The 18,550-nt window shown below is 46.8% G+C and overlaps 1 protein-coding gene across 1 annotated transcript in view; it reads right to left on the reverse strand.

Annotated features, from left to right (window-relative positions):
• JAG1 (jagged canonical Notch ligand 1) overlaps nucleotides 1-18,550 on the reverse strand; it is a 36,001-nt gene that overhangs the window by 7,295 nt on the left and 10,156 nt on the right. The window contains exons 4-16 of the mRNA XM_003810571.5: nucleotides 13,166-13,420; nucleotides 11,093-11,153; nucleotides 7,183-7,313; nucleotides 6,847-6,966; nucleotides 6,297-6,410; nucleotides 4,962-5,075; nucleotides 4,237-4,350; nucleotides 3,776-3,822; nucleotides 3,267-3,440; nucleotides 2,679-2,829; nucleotides 1,659-1,823; nucleotides 697-810; nucleotides 82-195 (exon numbers count right to left, since the gene is read on the reverse strand). Coding sequence (XP_003810619.1) covers nucleotides 82-195; nucleotides 697-810; nucleotides 1,659-1,823; nucleotides 2,679-2,829; nucleotides 3,267-3,440; nucleotides 3,776-3,822; nucleotides 4,237-4,350; nucleotides 4,962-5,075; nucleotides 6,297-6,410; nucleotides 6,847-6,966; nucleotides 7,183-7,313; nucleotides 11,093-11,153; nucleotides 13,166-13,420 — 1,674 coding nt within the window. The remainder of the gene's footprint in view (nucleotides 1-81; nucleotides 196-696; nucleotides 811-1,658; nucleotides 1,824-2,678; nucleotides 2,830-3,266; nucleotides 3,441-3,775; nucleotides 3,823-4,236; nucleotides 4,351-4,961; nucleotides 5,076-6,296; nucleotides 6,411-6,846; nucleotides 6,967-7,182; nucleotides 7,314-11,092; nucleotides 11,154-13,165; nucleotides 13,421-18,550) is intronic.

Consider the following 18,550-nt stretch of genomic DNA (forward strand, 5'->3'; position numbering starts at 1 on the left):
GTGTGAGTCCCAGTGGCCCCCTCCCACAGAAGACAGAGGGAAGGGTCCCAGAGATAGCATCCAAGGCCAACTACCACTTACGTGAGTGGCAGGTCTTTCCTTTCCACCCGTTTTTACAGTCACAGTAGAAGTCGTTGACCAGGTCGCGACACGTGCCCCCATTGTGGCAGGGGTTCTGGCTGCAGTCATTAATATCTAGAATCAAAGGGGAGACAATCGGCTGAAGACGAGATCCAGGACCACTCACGACAGGCGAGAGCCAAGCCTTTCCTACTGCTTACATCCAACACCCTATTCTGAGAACAGCCACAGTCGTAGTACTTTAACACAATCAGGCTTTTCCAGGAATAAAGGAGCTCCCAACTGGGTTACTTTGAATGCCACAAGTTAAGCAAGATGTGGGGTGGGCCTCTGGAAGTCCCATGGAAATGAAAGTAGAAATATGACTTTCCTTGCAAGCAGGAATATTTATTACACAGTCTAATTCTATAGGTCCTCAGCAGAAGCTCCTCCCCAGAAGCTATCATCAGTACTCATAAATGCAAATGAGACACAAGTGATACTGTCCCAGTGCAGAAATCACTGCGGTCTTGCTTCCAGCGATTTCCAGTACAAAGAAAGGTTTCCCACGTTGAAGTGGGATCCCTCCAACATGACCCATACACCCCAGAGCTCCCCAAAGAGTGGCAGACTCACTGGTTTCACAGTAGGCCCCCTCCCAGCCGTCACTACAGATGCACTTGTAGGAGTTGACACCATCGATGCAAGTGCCACCGTTTCTACAAGGGTTGCTCTCACAGTCATTAATATCTATGAAACAAAGTAAAGCAAAAAAAGAACTGAAGGACTTGTGAAGCCATAGACAAGCACTGTTCGGCAGTTTTCATGGCTCCCTCCTGACACAATGCACCTGGCACCTCCACCTGCTACCCTCCATCAGGGCTGTTTCTCAAATTAGACAGGCGGCTTATCAAGCAGAAGCTTCCAGAGAGTGCCTTACCCACTTAACGCCCTCACATGGGCATTTAGTCACCTGTACTAGGTGAAAGTGGGGAAGAAACTCCTACAGAAAAGAGGAATCACCCAACCTAGCAACATTCCAGAATGTTCCAACATAGATATGGAGGCTCCGAGGCAGAGTGATCTGGTAAATTGAACACGACCTCAGTCTTAGATCCCAGATGTAAGGATAAGCCTCGACCAGTCTCCCCAGCCTTACTGTTTCTGATTAAAACAATTTCAACACTGCTGGGCGTGGTGGCTCACACCTGTAATCCCAGCACTTTACTTTGGGAGGCCAAGTTGTGGGGTGGATCATCTGAGGCTGGGAGTTCGAGACCAGCCTGACCAACATGGGGAAACCCCATCTCTACTAAAAATACAAAATTAGCTGGGCGTGGTGCGCATGCCTGTAATCCCAGCTACTCAGGAAGGCTGAGGCAGGCAGGAGAATCGCTTGAACCTGGGAGGCCGAGGTTGTGGCGAGCCGAGATCGTGCCACTGCACTCTAGCATGGGCAACAAGAGCAAAATTCGGTCTCAAAAAAAAAAAAAAAAAAAAAAAAAAACTTTCAACACCAATGATCCCAGGGTGGGCCAGGGGCAGGGGCAGGGGCAGGCTGGGGAGCACTGGTCCATTCCCGGATGAGGGAGTCTTACTTTCATGGCAGTATGTTCCCGTGAAGCCTTTGTTACAGTCACAGGTGAATTTGCCTCCCGACTGACTCTTGCACTTCCCGTGAGGACCACAGACGTTGGAGGAAATATACCGCACCCCTTCAGGTGTGTCGTTGGAAGCCATGGCCACTGTGCAGCTGTCAATCACTAGAAGATAGGCTTGGGATCAGATCACAGCCATGCACCCACAGATGCGGCATTCCTAAGCCAAGGGCCTGGGCCAAGCCCACTTTCCTGGAGACAGGGACCCTCTGGCTAATGAGACACACCCCAGGGAAGCCAAGAATACTGGCAACGTGCCACGTCACATTATGACAGGCAAAGTTGAGACTCCAGGCAAAGAGTTTTAAAGCATTTTCTCCCTCCACAACCAGGAAAACCCACATGCTTGTGGATCCCCTTCATCCTACCTTTGACATCTACCCAATTTGGTAAACACTTGCTAAGGAAAAAGGACCTGCTTTATTTACTTCCTTTTTGATCTTAAGCAAGGCTCAAGGACAATCTTATAGAAGCTTTAAATGTTGTGCTGCCTAATACAGCAGCCACTGGCCACATGTGGCTATTTACATTTAAATGAACTAAAATGAAATAAAATCAGTTTCTAGTTGCACTAGTCACAGTCCACATGGCCTGGGGCTCCCATACCTGACCGTGCAGATACAGAACATCCCCCACTGTCTGCCGTTGCAGGAAGTTCTGTTGACAGTGCTGTTCTCAGGCATTTGCCTCAGCGTTGCACATCAGCCCACCCCAGAACAGGAATGCTAAATGGATTTCACATTCTCTCCCCTGGGCTACTTGTAGACACGGCTCTCCCACTGGCAGGCCTGAATAGATTGTTTCCACGTGTTGCGGCCCGCTACACAGGCAGGATCATTTCACTATAGAGGTCCTCCTCACCAATACATTACTTCTCAAGTGTAACAAGGGGCAGTGGTAGTAAGTGGGGACAAAAGGAGCAAGTCTGGAGACAGCCAGGTCCCGGGAGAAGGGAGGTACCTTCACAGGGGGTCGTGCGGCAGTGGTCTTTCAGGTGTGAGCAGTTCTTGCCCTCATAGTCCTCGGGGCACTTGCAGAAATAGTCACTGGCACGGTTGTAGCACTGGGCACCGTTCTGGCAGGGATTAGGCTCACAATAATCGATATCCAGCTGCAAATATCAGGAACAGCGAAAAGGGGGAGGGATCAGAGTAAAACAAAGGTGTCACGATAACTTCTCTGGGGCAGCAGGCACTGGAATCTGACAGTTCCTTCGGTTTCTATTAGGAGACACCCTGTAAGATACATCTCTATGCTGTAGGGACTGCCAATGTCCAGTATTTGAAACAACAGGGCAGAGTGGGAGAGGGAGCACAAGAGGGGGTGGAGGGAACCAAAAAGAACACAAAGACGAAGACACTAAGGAGAAAATAATTCGTCAGTATCTCCTTCCACCAGCATTTGTCTAGCAGAGACTCTCTCATCAATAGGATGTTAATAGATGTTAGGAAATTCCAGACACAAGAGCTGAGGGAAAAGAAAAGGGAAGCGGAGGAGGCAGCGGCTCTGCTCTAAAACTTGGCCATCTGAGGTTTTGCCACCACTCACCTGACAGAGGTTTCCAGAGAAACCAGTGGGACACAGACACTGGAATCTGTTGATTTCATTCTGACAGTGACCCCCATTCAAACAGGGGTTGCTGGCACATTCATCGATGTCTCTCTCACAATGATCGCCTGCATAGCCAGGTGGACAGATACAGCGATAACCATTAACCAAATCCTAGAAGAGAAGGGGAGAGAGAGACACATGCTTTTTTTCTATGTATTCCACAAACACAGGGCTTCAGCGGTTTAGCATGACTGTTGTGGTTTAGCTGGTTCACTGAAATAGCCAAATGCTAAACCTCTGAAAGTGGTTAGAGGAATTTCTACGTGCATGCCTTCAAAATGACTCCCACGAGGCTGGGGTAACATAAGCCCTAGTGAAACTTCCAAGAGACTCTTTTTTCACCCAAATTTTTAAATCTCACAGGGACAGAGCTCTCCTAGTGTCGCACAAATCTAAAGATTTGTTGTCAATTGTCAAAGTTTTGATTTAAGCAAAGATTTACATACCCGACAGGAGGCGTCATTCTGACACTGGCCAAGGCAGTCATTAATATCTAAAAAATAAATAAGTCATCATTTTAAAGAGGTAATTTACAGTGAAATTGGGCTTAATTGAAAAGCCTTCTCAGCTCAGGATAGATAAGTTTCAAATCAGATTTCCTGTGTGCTTTCCGTGAGATAAGGTTATTACGCTGGGTGGGGACCCTCCCTAATTCTTCCAGAATGAGGGAGTGAAACTTCACATCATTGTTTCAGCCACATTATCAGAATATGACTGGTTTTCGCAGCTAATGAGCCTGATAAAGTGTATGTTTTCACTGCTGCCCTGACCACTCCTTCTCAAAAAAACATTCCCACTCTAAGGTTTTCCTTCTACTGCTCAAGTCCTAGGACTGGAGCCCCAGTACGGACCAGCAAGTCGGCTACCCAAGTTTCATGAAAATCAAAATGGAAACAAAGTCACTCACTTATGTCACAATTCTGACCCATCCAGCCGGGAAGACAGTCGCAGTAGTAGCTGGCAATGAGATTCTTACAGGATTTGGCGTTTACACAAGGTTTGGCCTCACATTCATTTGCATCTGAAAGGAGATGGGGATGAGCATGAGAAATGAAGTTCAACCCCCATCTCCCCCACCTTGGAAAAAAAAGAACAGGCCAGAGTTTGTCTGAGACATGAGACATTTTAATAAGCTAGCTAAATAAAAGATACTAGAGGTTCCCTCTATTTTAAGCATCTGATCCCTCTCCCTAGCTATTATCCAATAAGAACCCTAATTGATAACTTTCCAGCTGCTAGCTAACCAGCCCCCAACAAAACAGCAGAAAGCCACCAGGCATTTCTGTGCAAAACCCAGCGCAGCCTAGTTGCTGGGATTTAAATGTGGCAAAAAGAATGCAGACAGCTCATTCCTCATGAGATCATCCCCTTTTGGAACCCAGCTGAACACTCCTCGGACAGACGATTGACATGGTTCAAGGAATCCCACGACTTTCCCACAGGGCCTAAAAGAGCTAGTCCATTTGCATTCAAGTTATTTCTCCCAGGCCTGCTAGACTCTTGATAATAAATTACTTCTTAGCATGATGGAGTGTGAACTCACACTGCCGGCCACACGCTCGTCTTCTGTAATGGCTTTGACTATCAAAGCCAACCTTGGTATAAAAATTACAGTCGCAGGGATGTTCTTACCTAACTGGCACGTTTTCCCAGTCCACTGTGGGGGGCACACACACTTAAATCCGTTAACCAGGTCCTGGCAGGTGCCCCCGTGGGAACAGTTATTAGGAGAACAGTCATCAATGTCTGGTCAACAAGAAAAGGAGGGGGTTGACAATTTAATTCAATCCATCTGACAATTAGATCCTTTAACATCACCTCTTACATGAGGGGCTGTCATTGAAGAGCCAGACACCTGCTACAAGGAAAGCTACAGCAGGACAAGTGGGACGGTGACGATAAGGCCGAAGCCTTGATTTTAGCTTTAAATCCCCCACTGCCCCAGTTCATGTAATCCCCAACCTAAGCAGTGGGGGAGAAAGACAGCTGGATACTGACGGAGCATCCGCCCAGGAGGAACACAGGACATCTCTATCTGCCTAATCTTTATTTTTAAAGAAAAGTTTCATCATGGCTCAGAAGTAGCTAAGAAGTAAGGAAAAATAGTTCTTTACAGGTGGAAAACCTTATTCCTCTCATTTGCTTACAGAGTTTGCCCAAAATAGCACACCTAGAGGCTGCATTCTCCACTTCTGCTCTGACCAGAGACAACTCCTAACAATTTATGAAGTATTCACTTTTGTGTCTTTATGACAACCCTCGGAGATGGGAATTGCTACTGTGCCATTTAAAGAGGGCCCGGGGAGCTTCTGTGGCCTGCTGGAGTTCTGCAAGTGACAGGTGGGGGCCTAGGACCAGCACAGGCAATCTGACCCCAGAAATCCACATCCATAACCACACCTGGGGTGCTGATGACAGCGGTTCTCAGACCTGGCTGCACTGCAGAATTCCAGAAGTTTATCAAAGACCATGGACTCCCCGATTCTGGAGGGAATCTAGGGGACCCAGAGATTTACACTGTAAAGCAGCCCAGGTGATTCTGATATACAGCCCTGTCTCACAGCCAAAGGAACTCTGCAGGCCAGGTTCTTCTTTGGGGCCCCCTGGCCCTATGACAGAATCCAGTAGTAAGTGACAACCTCCCCTGAAGGCAGCCTCTCCATGGCTGCAAGAAGAATAACCACAATTGGAAGGTGGCCAGCTCCAGGAAGCAGATGCAAAGGAACAAGCGATTCCACGAGGATGTTCCTTCCAAGAACAGATACATGCGCAACCTTAGTGGGACAGGATGGGGGTGCTGGGAGACTTCCAAACACACAAGCCACCAGACTGCTTACCAGACTTAGGCCTGCACCCGCCCCTCTCTCACTGAGACATTCACACTGGACAAGCCTAGGTACCTCTCCCCAGCGTGGTATCTTGGCACAAGGATCCTTAGAATGGACACAGGCTGAAAACTGGACTTACTTGTAGAGCATGTGGGGCCGGTCCAGCCTGGGGAACACTCACACTCAAAGCCCAGGGAGGTCTCCTTACAGCTGCCTCTGTTGTGACAGGGATCAGAGAGGCAGGCGTGCTCAGCTGCAAAAACCAGGATGGCAGTCAGAGAGGGATGCCTGCACACCGTTACCTCCCCACACCCCCCTCCAACCGAATCCCACACCACAGCCACTAGTGCAAGCATATTTCAAAAACCAAAAGCAAGCGTGTGATAGGACCCTGCTGTGTCTAGGAAAGAAAGGAAGTCATCTTTCTCGCTGAGCTGTCTCTAACCACATTCCAAGACATCTCAGAGCTGGGGTCATTTCATCTCCCGCTGCCTCCTATATGAATCAGCATCACCCAAAAAACTTTAGAGACTTGAAAGTTACAAAGGCTTATAGAATGGTTGGGATAAGGCCTATCTTTGGAGGCTATTTTCACTTTTTTTTCCTTAAACAAGTCCTTAAGTATATTTTTTAAAAGCTGAGTACAGAAAAATTAGACAAAGGGCTCTCATTCATCTTGGACCACTTACCAATTTCACAGTTGGGTCCTGAATACCCCTCAGGGCAGGAACACTGATATTTGTCAGGGCCTGTGTTGCTACAAGTTCCCCCGTTGAGACATGGCTGATGGGTGCCACAGTAATTGAGATCTGCCAAAAAGATCCTGGAGTCACTAAGAGACGCCTGTGAAGATGGCGAACCCACCATGCTTCTAGCCCCAATCGTCTTTTAAAAAGAAAAACCAGAAAACCCACACAGCATTCAAGGAGAATTCAGAATAAAAGCCCCTGCCAATAAAATTAGAAACCAAATTAGTGCCATCCCACCCCCAGATCCCACCCTGGTCTCATCCCTAAGGGCCATACCTTTGTCACAGAGCTGGCCGCCCCAGTTGGTCTCACAGAGGCACTGCCAGGGCTCATTACAGATGCCGTGGACGCATCCCGGGTGCGGGATGCACTTATCACAGTACAGGCCTTGCCAGCCGTACTGGCACCTGGAGACACACAGCACACCTCCAGGTTAGCCTTTTGAACGTTAAGAGACACCTGTACAATTCAAACGGAAGACTGCAAAGTCCAGGCTTTTTCTGTTTTGTTTCTGGGGACAGGAAGGTAGACTCCCAAGGCTCATCAGGGGCTCCGTATAAACAAACATTTTCACAGTTGAGCTGAGGTTCCCTCCCAGCCGACTCCTGACAAAAGGAGGGCTGTTTGGGAAGAGGCCAGCATGGGGATGCCCTTCACAAAGCCACTCTCTTCTCAGGCTCACACGAGTGAGCCAAAGGTGAAGGCATGGAATAAATCAACCCGTGCACCTAGTTGCGACAGACCGTAGAGGAAAGGACTCTCTCGGTGACAAGAGAGCTATGCCAAAGTCTCTGCAGACGCTGCACTTGCCACTCTGCTCTTTGTCTGCACAGAAAGTCATGACCCCAGCGCACAGAAATGCAACAAGCCACCAAGTGCAGCAGGAAACTGCCTCACGATGACGCTTTATTTAAAAAAACAAGGAGAGAAAGGGGCACCCTCCCTTGGCCAAAGCCAGAGTAGGCTCTCTAAACCCACTTCTATAGGGAAGGAGAAGGAAATGACAACACTTGGAACCAACTCCATAATTTGTGTCCCATTACTGTGTGCTAATTTATAGTGATTTCTTGCTTTGCCAAGAAAAGAAAAAAAAAGAAAGCAGTCTGCTTAATTTATCTAGTATTGGCGGAGTTGAGGTTCTTTTATATAAGCACCTTGATTAATCATACTCTTTTGGGGCCAAATAGTGCCTCTGATCCCCAAGCCAAAACAAAAACAAATACAACAACTTTCACCTGGGGTGGGAGAGGGGGCAGCGTCTCAAACCACTCTCCCTTCAATTTTCAAGCCCTCTGAAACTTTAATTGCCTTCTCAAGAGCCAAGCTTTAACAAGGGTGGGGGAAGGCAGGGAGAAACATCAACTAGCCTCCCGGTGGAGGGTGGAGGGTGGAGGATGGGGTGCGGGTGGGATGGGCAACATGTTTCCAGAACGGGACCTGGGAAAAGCCACGATCAGCGCCAACCCCCTAAGCTGCTCAGCTGTAACTCTGGAAAACAACCCCCGCCCCCTCTAGCTCCCCAGAAGGAAAGGCTTTCGGTTTCCCAAGAGCGGGAGGCAGGCTAGCAAATCCTTGTCATGGGAAAATTATAGGGATCTAGCTAATAGCTAATCACCCACGGCTGAGAGTCAACTTAACCCCTGAGAATACTGACTAACCACTTCCTAACTTCTGAAACCAAGCTATGCACACCCACATGCAAAGAAATCACTAGAATGTGTGGTTTAAAGTTAGACACTGGATTCTGGTTTATGTAAAATGGAATGTCAACGTGACAAGTGACTAAAGGAGTAAGATAAGAACAAAATTACAATCTAAATAATTTCTCAAAAGCGGACACCCACGTTAGTGGGAGGTAAGGGGGTAGCCATTCTGTCAAGGCTGATATTCTTAGCCTGAAAGATAGTAAGAGGGAACTGATTATGAAATGGCAATATTCTCACCATCTTCCCTTATTCTCTTCCAAATTCAGGATCACTAGCCCTCTTCAAGTTGCCTCATAAAGGCAAGGAGAGGCAGCTGAGGACCCAACCTCACCTAATTAAAGAGACCTCAATCCCCAAGCATAAAAAAGCAACCACAAGAGGCCATGGATGACTTCAAAAGAAAACAAATAAAAATACTGACCCTAAAAGAGGCACCAACCAAGTTATCCCAGTTTAATAATATATGATTAAGATTCTCATGAGAAATTGAAGTGACTTTCCTCAGATGATGATTCATAATTAAGTTTGATATTATTGGCAGGCTTGCAATAAGCAAGCATGTATACCCAGGGAAAGGGACTCAGTCTACTTGGGAACAACAAAAACCAGTAAATTTTCTCATGTGGGGGTGAAAAAAAAAATAACCTGTGTAATACATAATCCAAAAGGTAACTTGCTAGTCAACTATTTCTGCAGCAGGACACAACCTGAACTTCCTCAGCGTGAAGGTTCTGTTTTGACTTTCTTTCAAGGTAGGGAGAGAAAACTGGGCTGGGAGACTATGCAAATGATGTGTGGGAAAGTCGCACCTTAAGTAAATAAGGCCATCAGTGCGTGTCTGGGCAGGGAGAGGGAGGTGGGACTTCGAAAGAGAAAGGGCTAAATTCTGGAAACAAAGCCTGTTGTTCTGGCTGGGAGGGCCCTCCCCTGTATAGCTGTATGTGTGTTCTGATGACAGCAGCACAAATCACAGTCGGCCTCCGCTGATATCCATCTGAGCAGGGAGCAGGCTTGGAATCACTAATAGCACTGCCATTGGGACTTTCTCCAGAACACCCTTAATTAGGAAGAGTTAAGGTAGGTGGATTCCTGCTCCGCATTGGACAGCAATGCTGTTAAATACTACAGTCCATCGCCACCAATGGGAGACAGCAGGAGAAGCCCCTCAGCCTTCCAGGAAATAAACTATCTTTCTGAAGTGTAGGAAGAGACAATTCGGGACAACCAGTTCTTAATTTAGTTCCATGTTCCCCCTTGCATGGGAGGGGAACAGACGGAGTGGTGGAATCATAAAGGTAAAGGCCACAGATAGTTCTCTTTAAAGAAGTAGCCTCAAAATTTACTAAGCAGCAAAGTCATGTGGCCAGCTTGTCAAATGCAGACTCCTGGGCCAAACCAAGGACTAGGATTCTATGGATGTGGGACGGAGCCCACGAACCTGCATTTTAACAGCTCCCTTGTTAATTCTGGAAGTTACACTTTGAGTACTGAGGTTTGGGGGCAGTGATTGCTGATGGTCCCATCAGCAGCATCGCTTGGGAGCTTGTTAGAAATGCAGAAACCTGGGCTCAGTCCAGACCTATAGAATCAGGACCTGCGTTTTAATAAGATCCCCAAATAACATTAGTTTGGGACATACTGGTTTAGACTATGTTTCATAAGATTCCCTTTACTCATGTCAGAGTAGCTTTGGGGGCAAAAGTGACAGGCTCAAAGGATCCATTTAGCGTTACTCCTTAAAATTTGGGAGGAGGGAGAGTAAAGCATAAGACTGCCAAAAACACCACAGACACCAACAATATTTCCCAAAATAAGCCTTTTCCAAACTGGCGTAATATAAATTTCAAGAAGTTCCAAAACCCGCCATCGTGAAGTGGTCAGGGCAGGCCTCCCTTTGGCTTCCGCATTGTTCCTGGACCATAAAGGAACAGACTTCAAAGGACTGCAGCAAAAGTCTACATTCATCAGGCTCAACTGACAAGATTCCAGGGCAGCCATTAACCTCTCAGCACCAACCCAGCTCCCGCCTGCAAAGGGGCCAGGAGATTGGACTAATCCCATTCTAAAGAATGCTGGACTTTCGCCTATTGATGGGAAAAGTGGGGGAGGGGGCTGGGAGAAGAAAGCCTCGGTGGAAGAGGAGAGAGACGCAAAGAAACAAGCCCACATCCCTCCATCTAGCCCATCAGCACTGTAAGGGAAGATTATAAAAATGTGTTATCAATTTACAGAACAGTTAACACATGAAGTCACTGGCTATGCCCAAAGAGTTTCTTTTTATTCCAAGAGAGAAGTGGTATGTGCATTCCACCAGACAGCTGGTATAATTTAATAAGCTTCGGATGTGTCTATCTGAATTTTTTTTTAAAAAAAGCTTTCTTGTTCTCCAAGGAAAAAAGAGGCATAGTCACAATAAAGTCAGTTCCTCTCTTACATAAAGGAAAATTAAAAGAAATCTCACAAAAGACCAGTTTATTTACCTGCAGTCACCCGGGAGTTTGCAAGACCCATGCTTGGGACTGCAGCCTTGTCGGCAAATAGCTGTAAAAAACAGAGAAGGGCGTGTCAGCACACTGCCTGTTCCTTGCATCGCCACGGTCATGAGAATGGCCCATTGCATTAAAGTCTGCAAATTCCACGATTTTAACAGGCCTCATATCAAGTCCGTTGTAAGGAGAGGAAGATGGGAGGGGCCCAAATAACAAAACCAGCTTTAAACTTCAAGGCCTTGTTAGCAGATTCTGAAAACATGATATTGTTTGGGGACAAAATGCAGACAAGTTGATGAGGGAAGGGGGACCTTCGTCCAGCCTCTCTAAACCACAGCTACCCTGGCTCCTTGAGCAGAGCTTGGTCAGTTTCCATTCTGCCCACACCCTTTTCATTAGAAGAAAAAAAGGTATAGATAATCCTTCCCCATCCCACCAGGACACATTCAGATGAGCCTCAGCCTTTAAAAAAAACAAAACAAAACAAAACAAAAACAACCCATACCAAATGCCTGGTATGAAAATTCCACGGGACTAACAGAGCCAGCCAGGCTGGATTCATTGGGCAGGCTAATCTGGTGGCCAGATCTGGTGAGACTTTTATAAAGTACCCTTGCAGAGCAATTCTCTACTTCGTTTAAAAAAAAGAAAAAAGTAACTTCTAAAAAATGTCAGTTTCTAAGACCAGGCAACAGTGGCTCATGCCTATAATCCCAACACTTTGGGAGATTGAGGCAGAAGGATAGCTTGAGGCCAGGAGTTCGAGACCAGCCTCAACAACATAGCGAGACTATATCTACACAAAATAAAAAAGCTGGGTGTGGTGGCGTGTGCCTATAGTCCCAGCTACTTGGGAGGCTGAGGCAGGAGGATCACTTGAGCCCAGGAGTTCAAGGCTCCAGTGAGCCATGATTGTGCCATCATGGGTGACAAAGTGAGCACCTTATCTTAAAAAAAAAAAAAAAACACCAAACAAAAAACCCACACTAAGTGTTAGGTCGTTTAATTTTTAAAACACACTAAAATATGTTAATTCCCCTTTTCATTTGAATTCCAGAAATGCCATCCTTTTTAAACTCTTGTCTCCAATTATTTAAGAAAGCAGTAGTACTACCCAGGAGACCTGTAAATTCCTTCCCCCATGACCCACCCCTCTCTCATGGTTGAAAAACTCACTTTGAAATTGAGTCTATCAAAACAATTTACCTAATTATCATGTAAAATAAGCAGAGTACATTATCGCTCATGAGGGGATATTATACAGTCAACAGAATTACCCATCAAGTTGCTATGAATTGGAATCACTGAATTCTATAAAGGGACTGGGACAGTAGACAGCACAGAGACTAAAAGTGGGCCCAGTCCTACACCAGTAGGAAAGCTTGAGCTATCCACATACCTCTCCCCTTCAAAGCCATGCCCCCAAAGACGCCCAGTGAAAACTTGCTGCAAGGCTACCCTGAATGCAGGGGCTATCATTTCCTACAGGATAGCCTGTTCAGACAACAACTGGGCTAACCTAGTCCTGTCTGGATCTATTTTGGGTCAAGTTCCTTAGAAGCAGAGTCTGAGAAGGGGATCTGGACATAGGTAGAAGGAATTGAGGGAAGCAGATGGGGTAGGGGAAAGAGCTGAGTAAGAACATGGTCTCAACTGGAGTCTGATTTCAGCCTAATCCCAGGGTAAGCTCTAGAGTGCAAATTGTACTACTGTTTTAAGGCAAAGGAAGCTGGGCTTTGTAGCCCTATGTCTGTCAATCACTGACTGTGAGCTGGAGGAATGGGGCATGCACTGGTTTGGCCAAGGACGAGTCTCCTGAGAAGGAGCAGCTGTGAGCTGTTGGCAGCCAACACAGCACCTGGGGGATGGGGATGCCAGTAAAGGGGATCTGGATGGGGCACCAACAGCATCTTCTACACTCAGCATCTTCATACTGCAGGCCCAGAATAACAGCCAAAATCCCACCCCACCTGAGATAGCCGCATGCCACCTGCCTGCTGGTGGGGTGATAAATGGACACTAAAAGCAACAGGCACACGTGCACATGCACACACACACACATACCTCTGTTACATTCGGGGCCCATCCAGCCTTCCATGCAAGTTTTGTTGCCATTCTGGTCACAGGCATAGTGTCCAAAGAAGTCATCTCTGGGGCGGCAGAACTTATTGCAGCCAAACCCATAGTAGTAGTCATCACAGGTCACGCGGATCTGATACTCAAAGTGGGCAACGCCCGTGTTCTGCTTCAGCGTCTGCCACTGCCGGCTGGGGTTGATCATGCCCGAGTGAGAAGCCTTTTCAATAATACTGTCAGGTTCTAGAGACAAAGTGATGAATCATGTTAATATTCACATTGCAGCCTTCTTCCCTGACCATTTTGGCTTTTTCAAATAAAAACATATGCACCTGCTACAAAATTCTATCTGTTGTAAAAAAGGCAAAGAAATGAAAAGTTTATGCCCCTACCCAGAGACAACCTGTTACCACTTATTTACCTTCTTTAATGGGTACACAGTATTTCATTGTCTGGAAACACCAATAAATAATTTACCTAGTCTCTGACATGTGTGCATGTGAGTCGTTTGGGCTTCTTACTATTAAACAAAGCCACAGTGAGCATTCCTTGAACGTATCTGCCTGTGTATGGTTCCCACAATGAGATACTCTAGAAATGGAAGTGCTGAATCAGAGTCCGTGCACAACAAATCAACCTCCGTCCACAGTCTCAAACTACCAGTCTGTCCTCCCACCACCCAGGAAGCTGTGTTTCCCAATAACACTGCCAACGTTGTACATTATCAAACCTTCTAATCTATGCCTGATAGGTAAAGAGGTATCTCATTTAATTAGCATTTAACTAAGTGATGGCGAGAGCCCTTTCTGGTAGTTACAAAACCATTTATATTTGTTCCTGTGAACAGCAACAGCTTCTCTCCTCTGCCAACTTTTCTATTACATTGCCATACTGACTTGCAAGTGCTCTTTACATATAAGAGACAGTAGCTCCCTATGGAATGTTGCTCTTGAAGAAATTTCATTATTCCAGATAAAGGTCAGCAATCATTTCTGGTTTTAGAGTTTTATGTCTTGCTCAGAAAAGCTTTTTGTCCATTTCAAAACTCTTAACTGGAAGCCAAGGAGAGGATTGAGTTACTTTTTTTTTTTTTTTTTTTTTTACAATTGTTAACATGGCAACCTTTAAAGCCAGCTCTTAAATACCAAGACCTTGAACTTGATGCATTCCACCTTTCTCCTCTGCCCAGAAGGCAGATGGGAGAATAATTCACCAAAGTTTAGACACAGGTAAATTGAGGGGAGGGTTTCTTTTTTCTTTTTGTTTTTTTGAGCCAAGTCATGCTCCTGAAAAAAAATGCTTACTGAGGAAAATAAACACCTCGAGCTCAAGCAGCTCTCAGGAATATGTAGTCCCTGCCCTGAGGCCACTTATCATCTAGTTTGAGAAGAGACAGGTACAAAAATAGCTCAAACATCAGGTGCCAGCAGTTCAGGGGAGGGATCTGAAAAGGCAGCAAGGCACTAAATCAGCACCCCAACCTGGTTTTGTGTTTGTTTTCTTAAACCTGCCAGCACCAACTCTTCATCACCTTGTCAAATTCAAGGCCATCTTGGAGAGACAGTTAGGACCGACTTGCAATGTCTTTGTGATTCTTACCCACCCACATGGCTGTTTTTCTAGGCCTCGGGCCAGTGCTCCTTTAAAAAGTGATGCAAGCCCTATAGGTGACCAGGACAGAAGGGACTCCTGGGTGGCTTCATCCACACACCACTTCCAACAGGGCCCCAGCGTTCGCCCTCTGGGGCTCTCAAACTGCTGCGTGGGCAAGACAAGCCTTGAACAAGCTCACATACCTGCAGCCTGACACCCCGGCACGCACTGAACCACTTGCAGGTAACACTTTACTCGTTTTTGCAAATAAACAGAGGCCAAGGAATGACAAAAATGTCTCTCCATTAACTATGTTTGCTCTGCTGGTTCAGTTAAAAAGCATAGTGGGCTATTACCACGCGCTTACAAGATCTTCATAAAAGGGATCGGTTAAACATACTAGCCATGGCTTAAAGGCATCCAGCTTCTGAGGCTGGTATCAACAACAAACAGTTTAGACAAGAGTCCAGGGCAATCCTAGGGGTGCAGGACTGATATGTACTTTTCAGTCACGCAGTAAGCTTTCCACTTATTTCTGGGAAGTGTCGTGCAGAGGATCACTTCAGAATCCTCAGTGGAGCTATGGAGCTGCATACATAATTTCACACCTGCTCAGGGAGGGGGTCGAGCATGTCTGGGTTCAAATACGTCTGCTGCCTGCTTCCTGATCACGCTTTCCTTCAGCTTGGGGCACTGGAAAGGAATCTGTGGCAGTTCGTTTGGCAGTCCAGCCTTGTGATTGGAAAAGAACATCACCATGCCTCCCTGCAATCCCCAGTGCCATGAAGATGAGTCACGAAGAAGCCATGACCGCCTCACAGGCCAAGGAGGAGGTGATGAAGGGCGAGTCTGAGCATAACCTGGGACCACACCGACCCAAAAACCTGGAAGGGGGCCTTAGCCGAGAAAGCTAAGCTACAGGGAAAACCTGGTCTGAAGTGTGCCTATTTATGTTTACATGTTTATTATGCATTACAGTAAACTGAAACCATTTGCTCTAGGGGAGAAAGAAATTTGGAACTCTATATACCACAGTCCCAAAATGTAATAAAAGACTTTGGAGGACCAATGACAGAAGGACCAGCCTTAAATACTTTCAAATACATAAACAGCACCTAGGCTATATTTGGGCCCGAGTCTGCCTGTGAGGGCTCACTGCAGAGCTGATAGAAGGAATTCTCTGCCTTAAAACTCAGGGCTCTGCCTTTGATTTACATCTGAAGCCAGAATGTTTACAACTCGCTTGGGTCCCACAGGGCAGCCAACTCCGTTTGGGCTTCTGAACATCCTCAGCTTCTGCCCTGTGGAGTGCAGTCCAGAGGGAGTGGCTGAGGGTGAAGAAAGGAACAAAACACTCCAGGTAGCATAAACAGCATGTGCAAAGGTCCTGAGGCCAGAGAGCATGTGATGTAGTTGAGGATAGAAAGGCAACTGCTAGGGTATGGCCAGGCTACAGATACGATGGACAACACGGTGTGTAAGACAAGGCTGGCAGGGAGACAAAGCTGGGCTGCACAGAGCCTTGTGGGCCACATGAAGATCTGTCCCAAGAGCAACAGAAGGCCACCAAGTGGTTGGTTTTTCATAATAAGGGTGACAAGCAAATGTTATGGCTCTGAAAGGACCAGGATGGCAGAAGAATGGAGAAAGCACTAGAGGTGAGTCAGAGCAGATAAAGGTGGACCAGACGAAGGCTACTCTAAGTTCAGTCATGAGCAGATGGTGACTTGGACCAGGGCAGTGGCAGAAGGCAGGCAGATTCAAGTGAAGAGCTGGAGAGATTTTTCAGAACTTGGAGGTGGACTAGGTATGGATGCTAACAGAGAGGGGGTACACAGATCGCCTTCTATATTTCTGGCTTATGGCAATGAGTGTTCAAATATCGGTGCCAGACACCCAGAAGGGGCCCTGGGGAAGGGACTGCTTTTGGCAAGAGAAGATCCTGAGTTTGGTTTTGACTGTGCTGAATTCAAGATTCCTTGGAAGCATCATAAAAGAGGCCAAATAGGCAAGTGGAGAAACCATTTCCACCAAACCCATCTCCCTCTTCAGGGTTCACCAAGTGAGTTTTGATAACCTGCAATAGGCACCCTTGAGGTTTAAAAGAACTTTATTCCTACCTCAGTTTTTCTTGTCCTCTTCCAGGGATTTGATTACCCCCCCAGGAGATGAAACATCCTAGAACCCCAAAATCGGGCTACCTGGAAATGCAGACAACTGTGGGTGGCTCTGGACAAGCCCTGGGTTCCCAGGGGACATAACTCCCTGACCTGCGAGGTGACAGGAGGTCCAGGAAAGGTGCTGTGAATGCTGCAGTGTGGCGGGGAGGTCTCTCACATGTCCCTAACAAGTATACTGACCCGGCTCTTATCACAGGCCAGGATCAACCTCAAGCTGTTCACTCTACCGGGTGGATTGTTTCAATAGCTAAAAGGGAGGGGAAAGAACACCATGCCGACACCATACTATTACAGAAGAGCCTATGTCTCCCCCCTCCTCAACCCCTTCTGCCTAATGCTTAGTTACCATTGTAAGCAGGTCACAGTGACATAATGTTCACAGTCCTCAACGTTTGTGGCAGGGAGGGGAGAACAAACAGGTGTCTATGACCCTGACTGGCATCAGCCATAGCCAAGGCTGACAGAGCTTCCCTGCCACTCCCACACACACCCCCCCACGGCATTACGGGGTAGCCCTCTGGGGAGGAAGACTCGAACCTTGGACTTTCATGAGCTCCCCCTCCAGGGAGCTGGACTTAAGATTCCCAAGCTAGAAGAGTGACCCAAATGGCCTGGGACTCTCTGGCACATCGGAGCTCAGCAATGATTCTGTGGCTCCAAGTAGCCCCATAAGCCAGCCACAGGTGGAAGCTGCCCACGTAGCGGGCACCAAGCCCTCACTGCACCCACGGTGGGCATTCACCATTTTCTGTCAGCGAAAAAAGCAAGGCAAGGAAAGATGAAAAGACGTTATGCACAGTGAAAGCAAACCAAAAAAAATGGTAAGATAGAAAAGCAAAAAGTACAAGGCATTCAGGGAACAGAGAGCCAAGACAAGAAGCTGGATCCACTCTTCCTCATGCACAGACCAAGAGATTTCAGTGCGCATCAAGTTTTCCAGCGACCGCAACCCAAACTCTGCTGGCAAAAAGGGAACTTGAAGTTTCGGCTCGTGAGCGAAAACACTGTAAAGTTACAATTAAAGAGCAAGACTACTTTGTAAGCCAGACTATGTCATTTCAATCACATCCTCCATGGCTTATCCACCAAAACCAACCCCTCAGTCCTGAAAGGCAACCTGCACTGAAAACAGAGCCATCTTTCAGAAAGGGACAAGGCAGGTAATGGCTGTGAAGCTCTGGAATTGCGCTTCAATGAAAGGTTTGTGGAGCAGTGTGGGAAACCCGGACAGGCTAGAAGCTCACCTGCCCACCAAGTGAAATTCAAGGTCGGTCTCTAGAGCCCAGCACCACCTTTATGGCTTTATCTTTCTGATGAGAGATTAAACACTCACTTAAAGTTTAAATGGACTTTTAAAAAGTCACTACTTTGATCCTTTAGCAGACTACAAGGTTTTAAACTTGTAAAACCATTAAGATCTCTATCCTGAAGATAATCTAGGTTTCATAATCAGGGAATGAGTTAACTGGGAGTCTGTTCTGGCCACTTAATATTCCAAGCAAAAATCCTAGAAAAGTTAAGGAATACATTCCATTGAAGGTTCACCCTGGGGTACAGGGGAGAACAGAAGGCAAGGGGTGGCAGAAATCCTAAGTACTAA

Source organism: Pan paniscus, chromosome 21 (genome assembly GCF_029289425.2).
Source record: "Pan paniscus chromosome 21, NHGRI_mPanPan1-v2.0_pri, whole genome shotgun sequence".
NCBI lineage: Eukaryota > Metazoa > Chordata > Mammalia > Primates > Hominidae > Pan > Pan paniscus.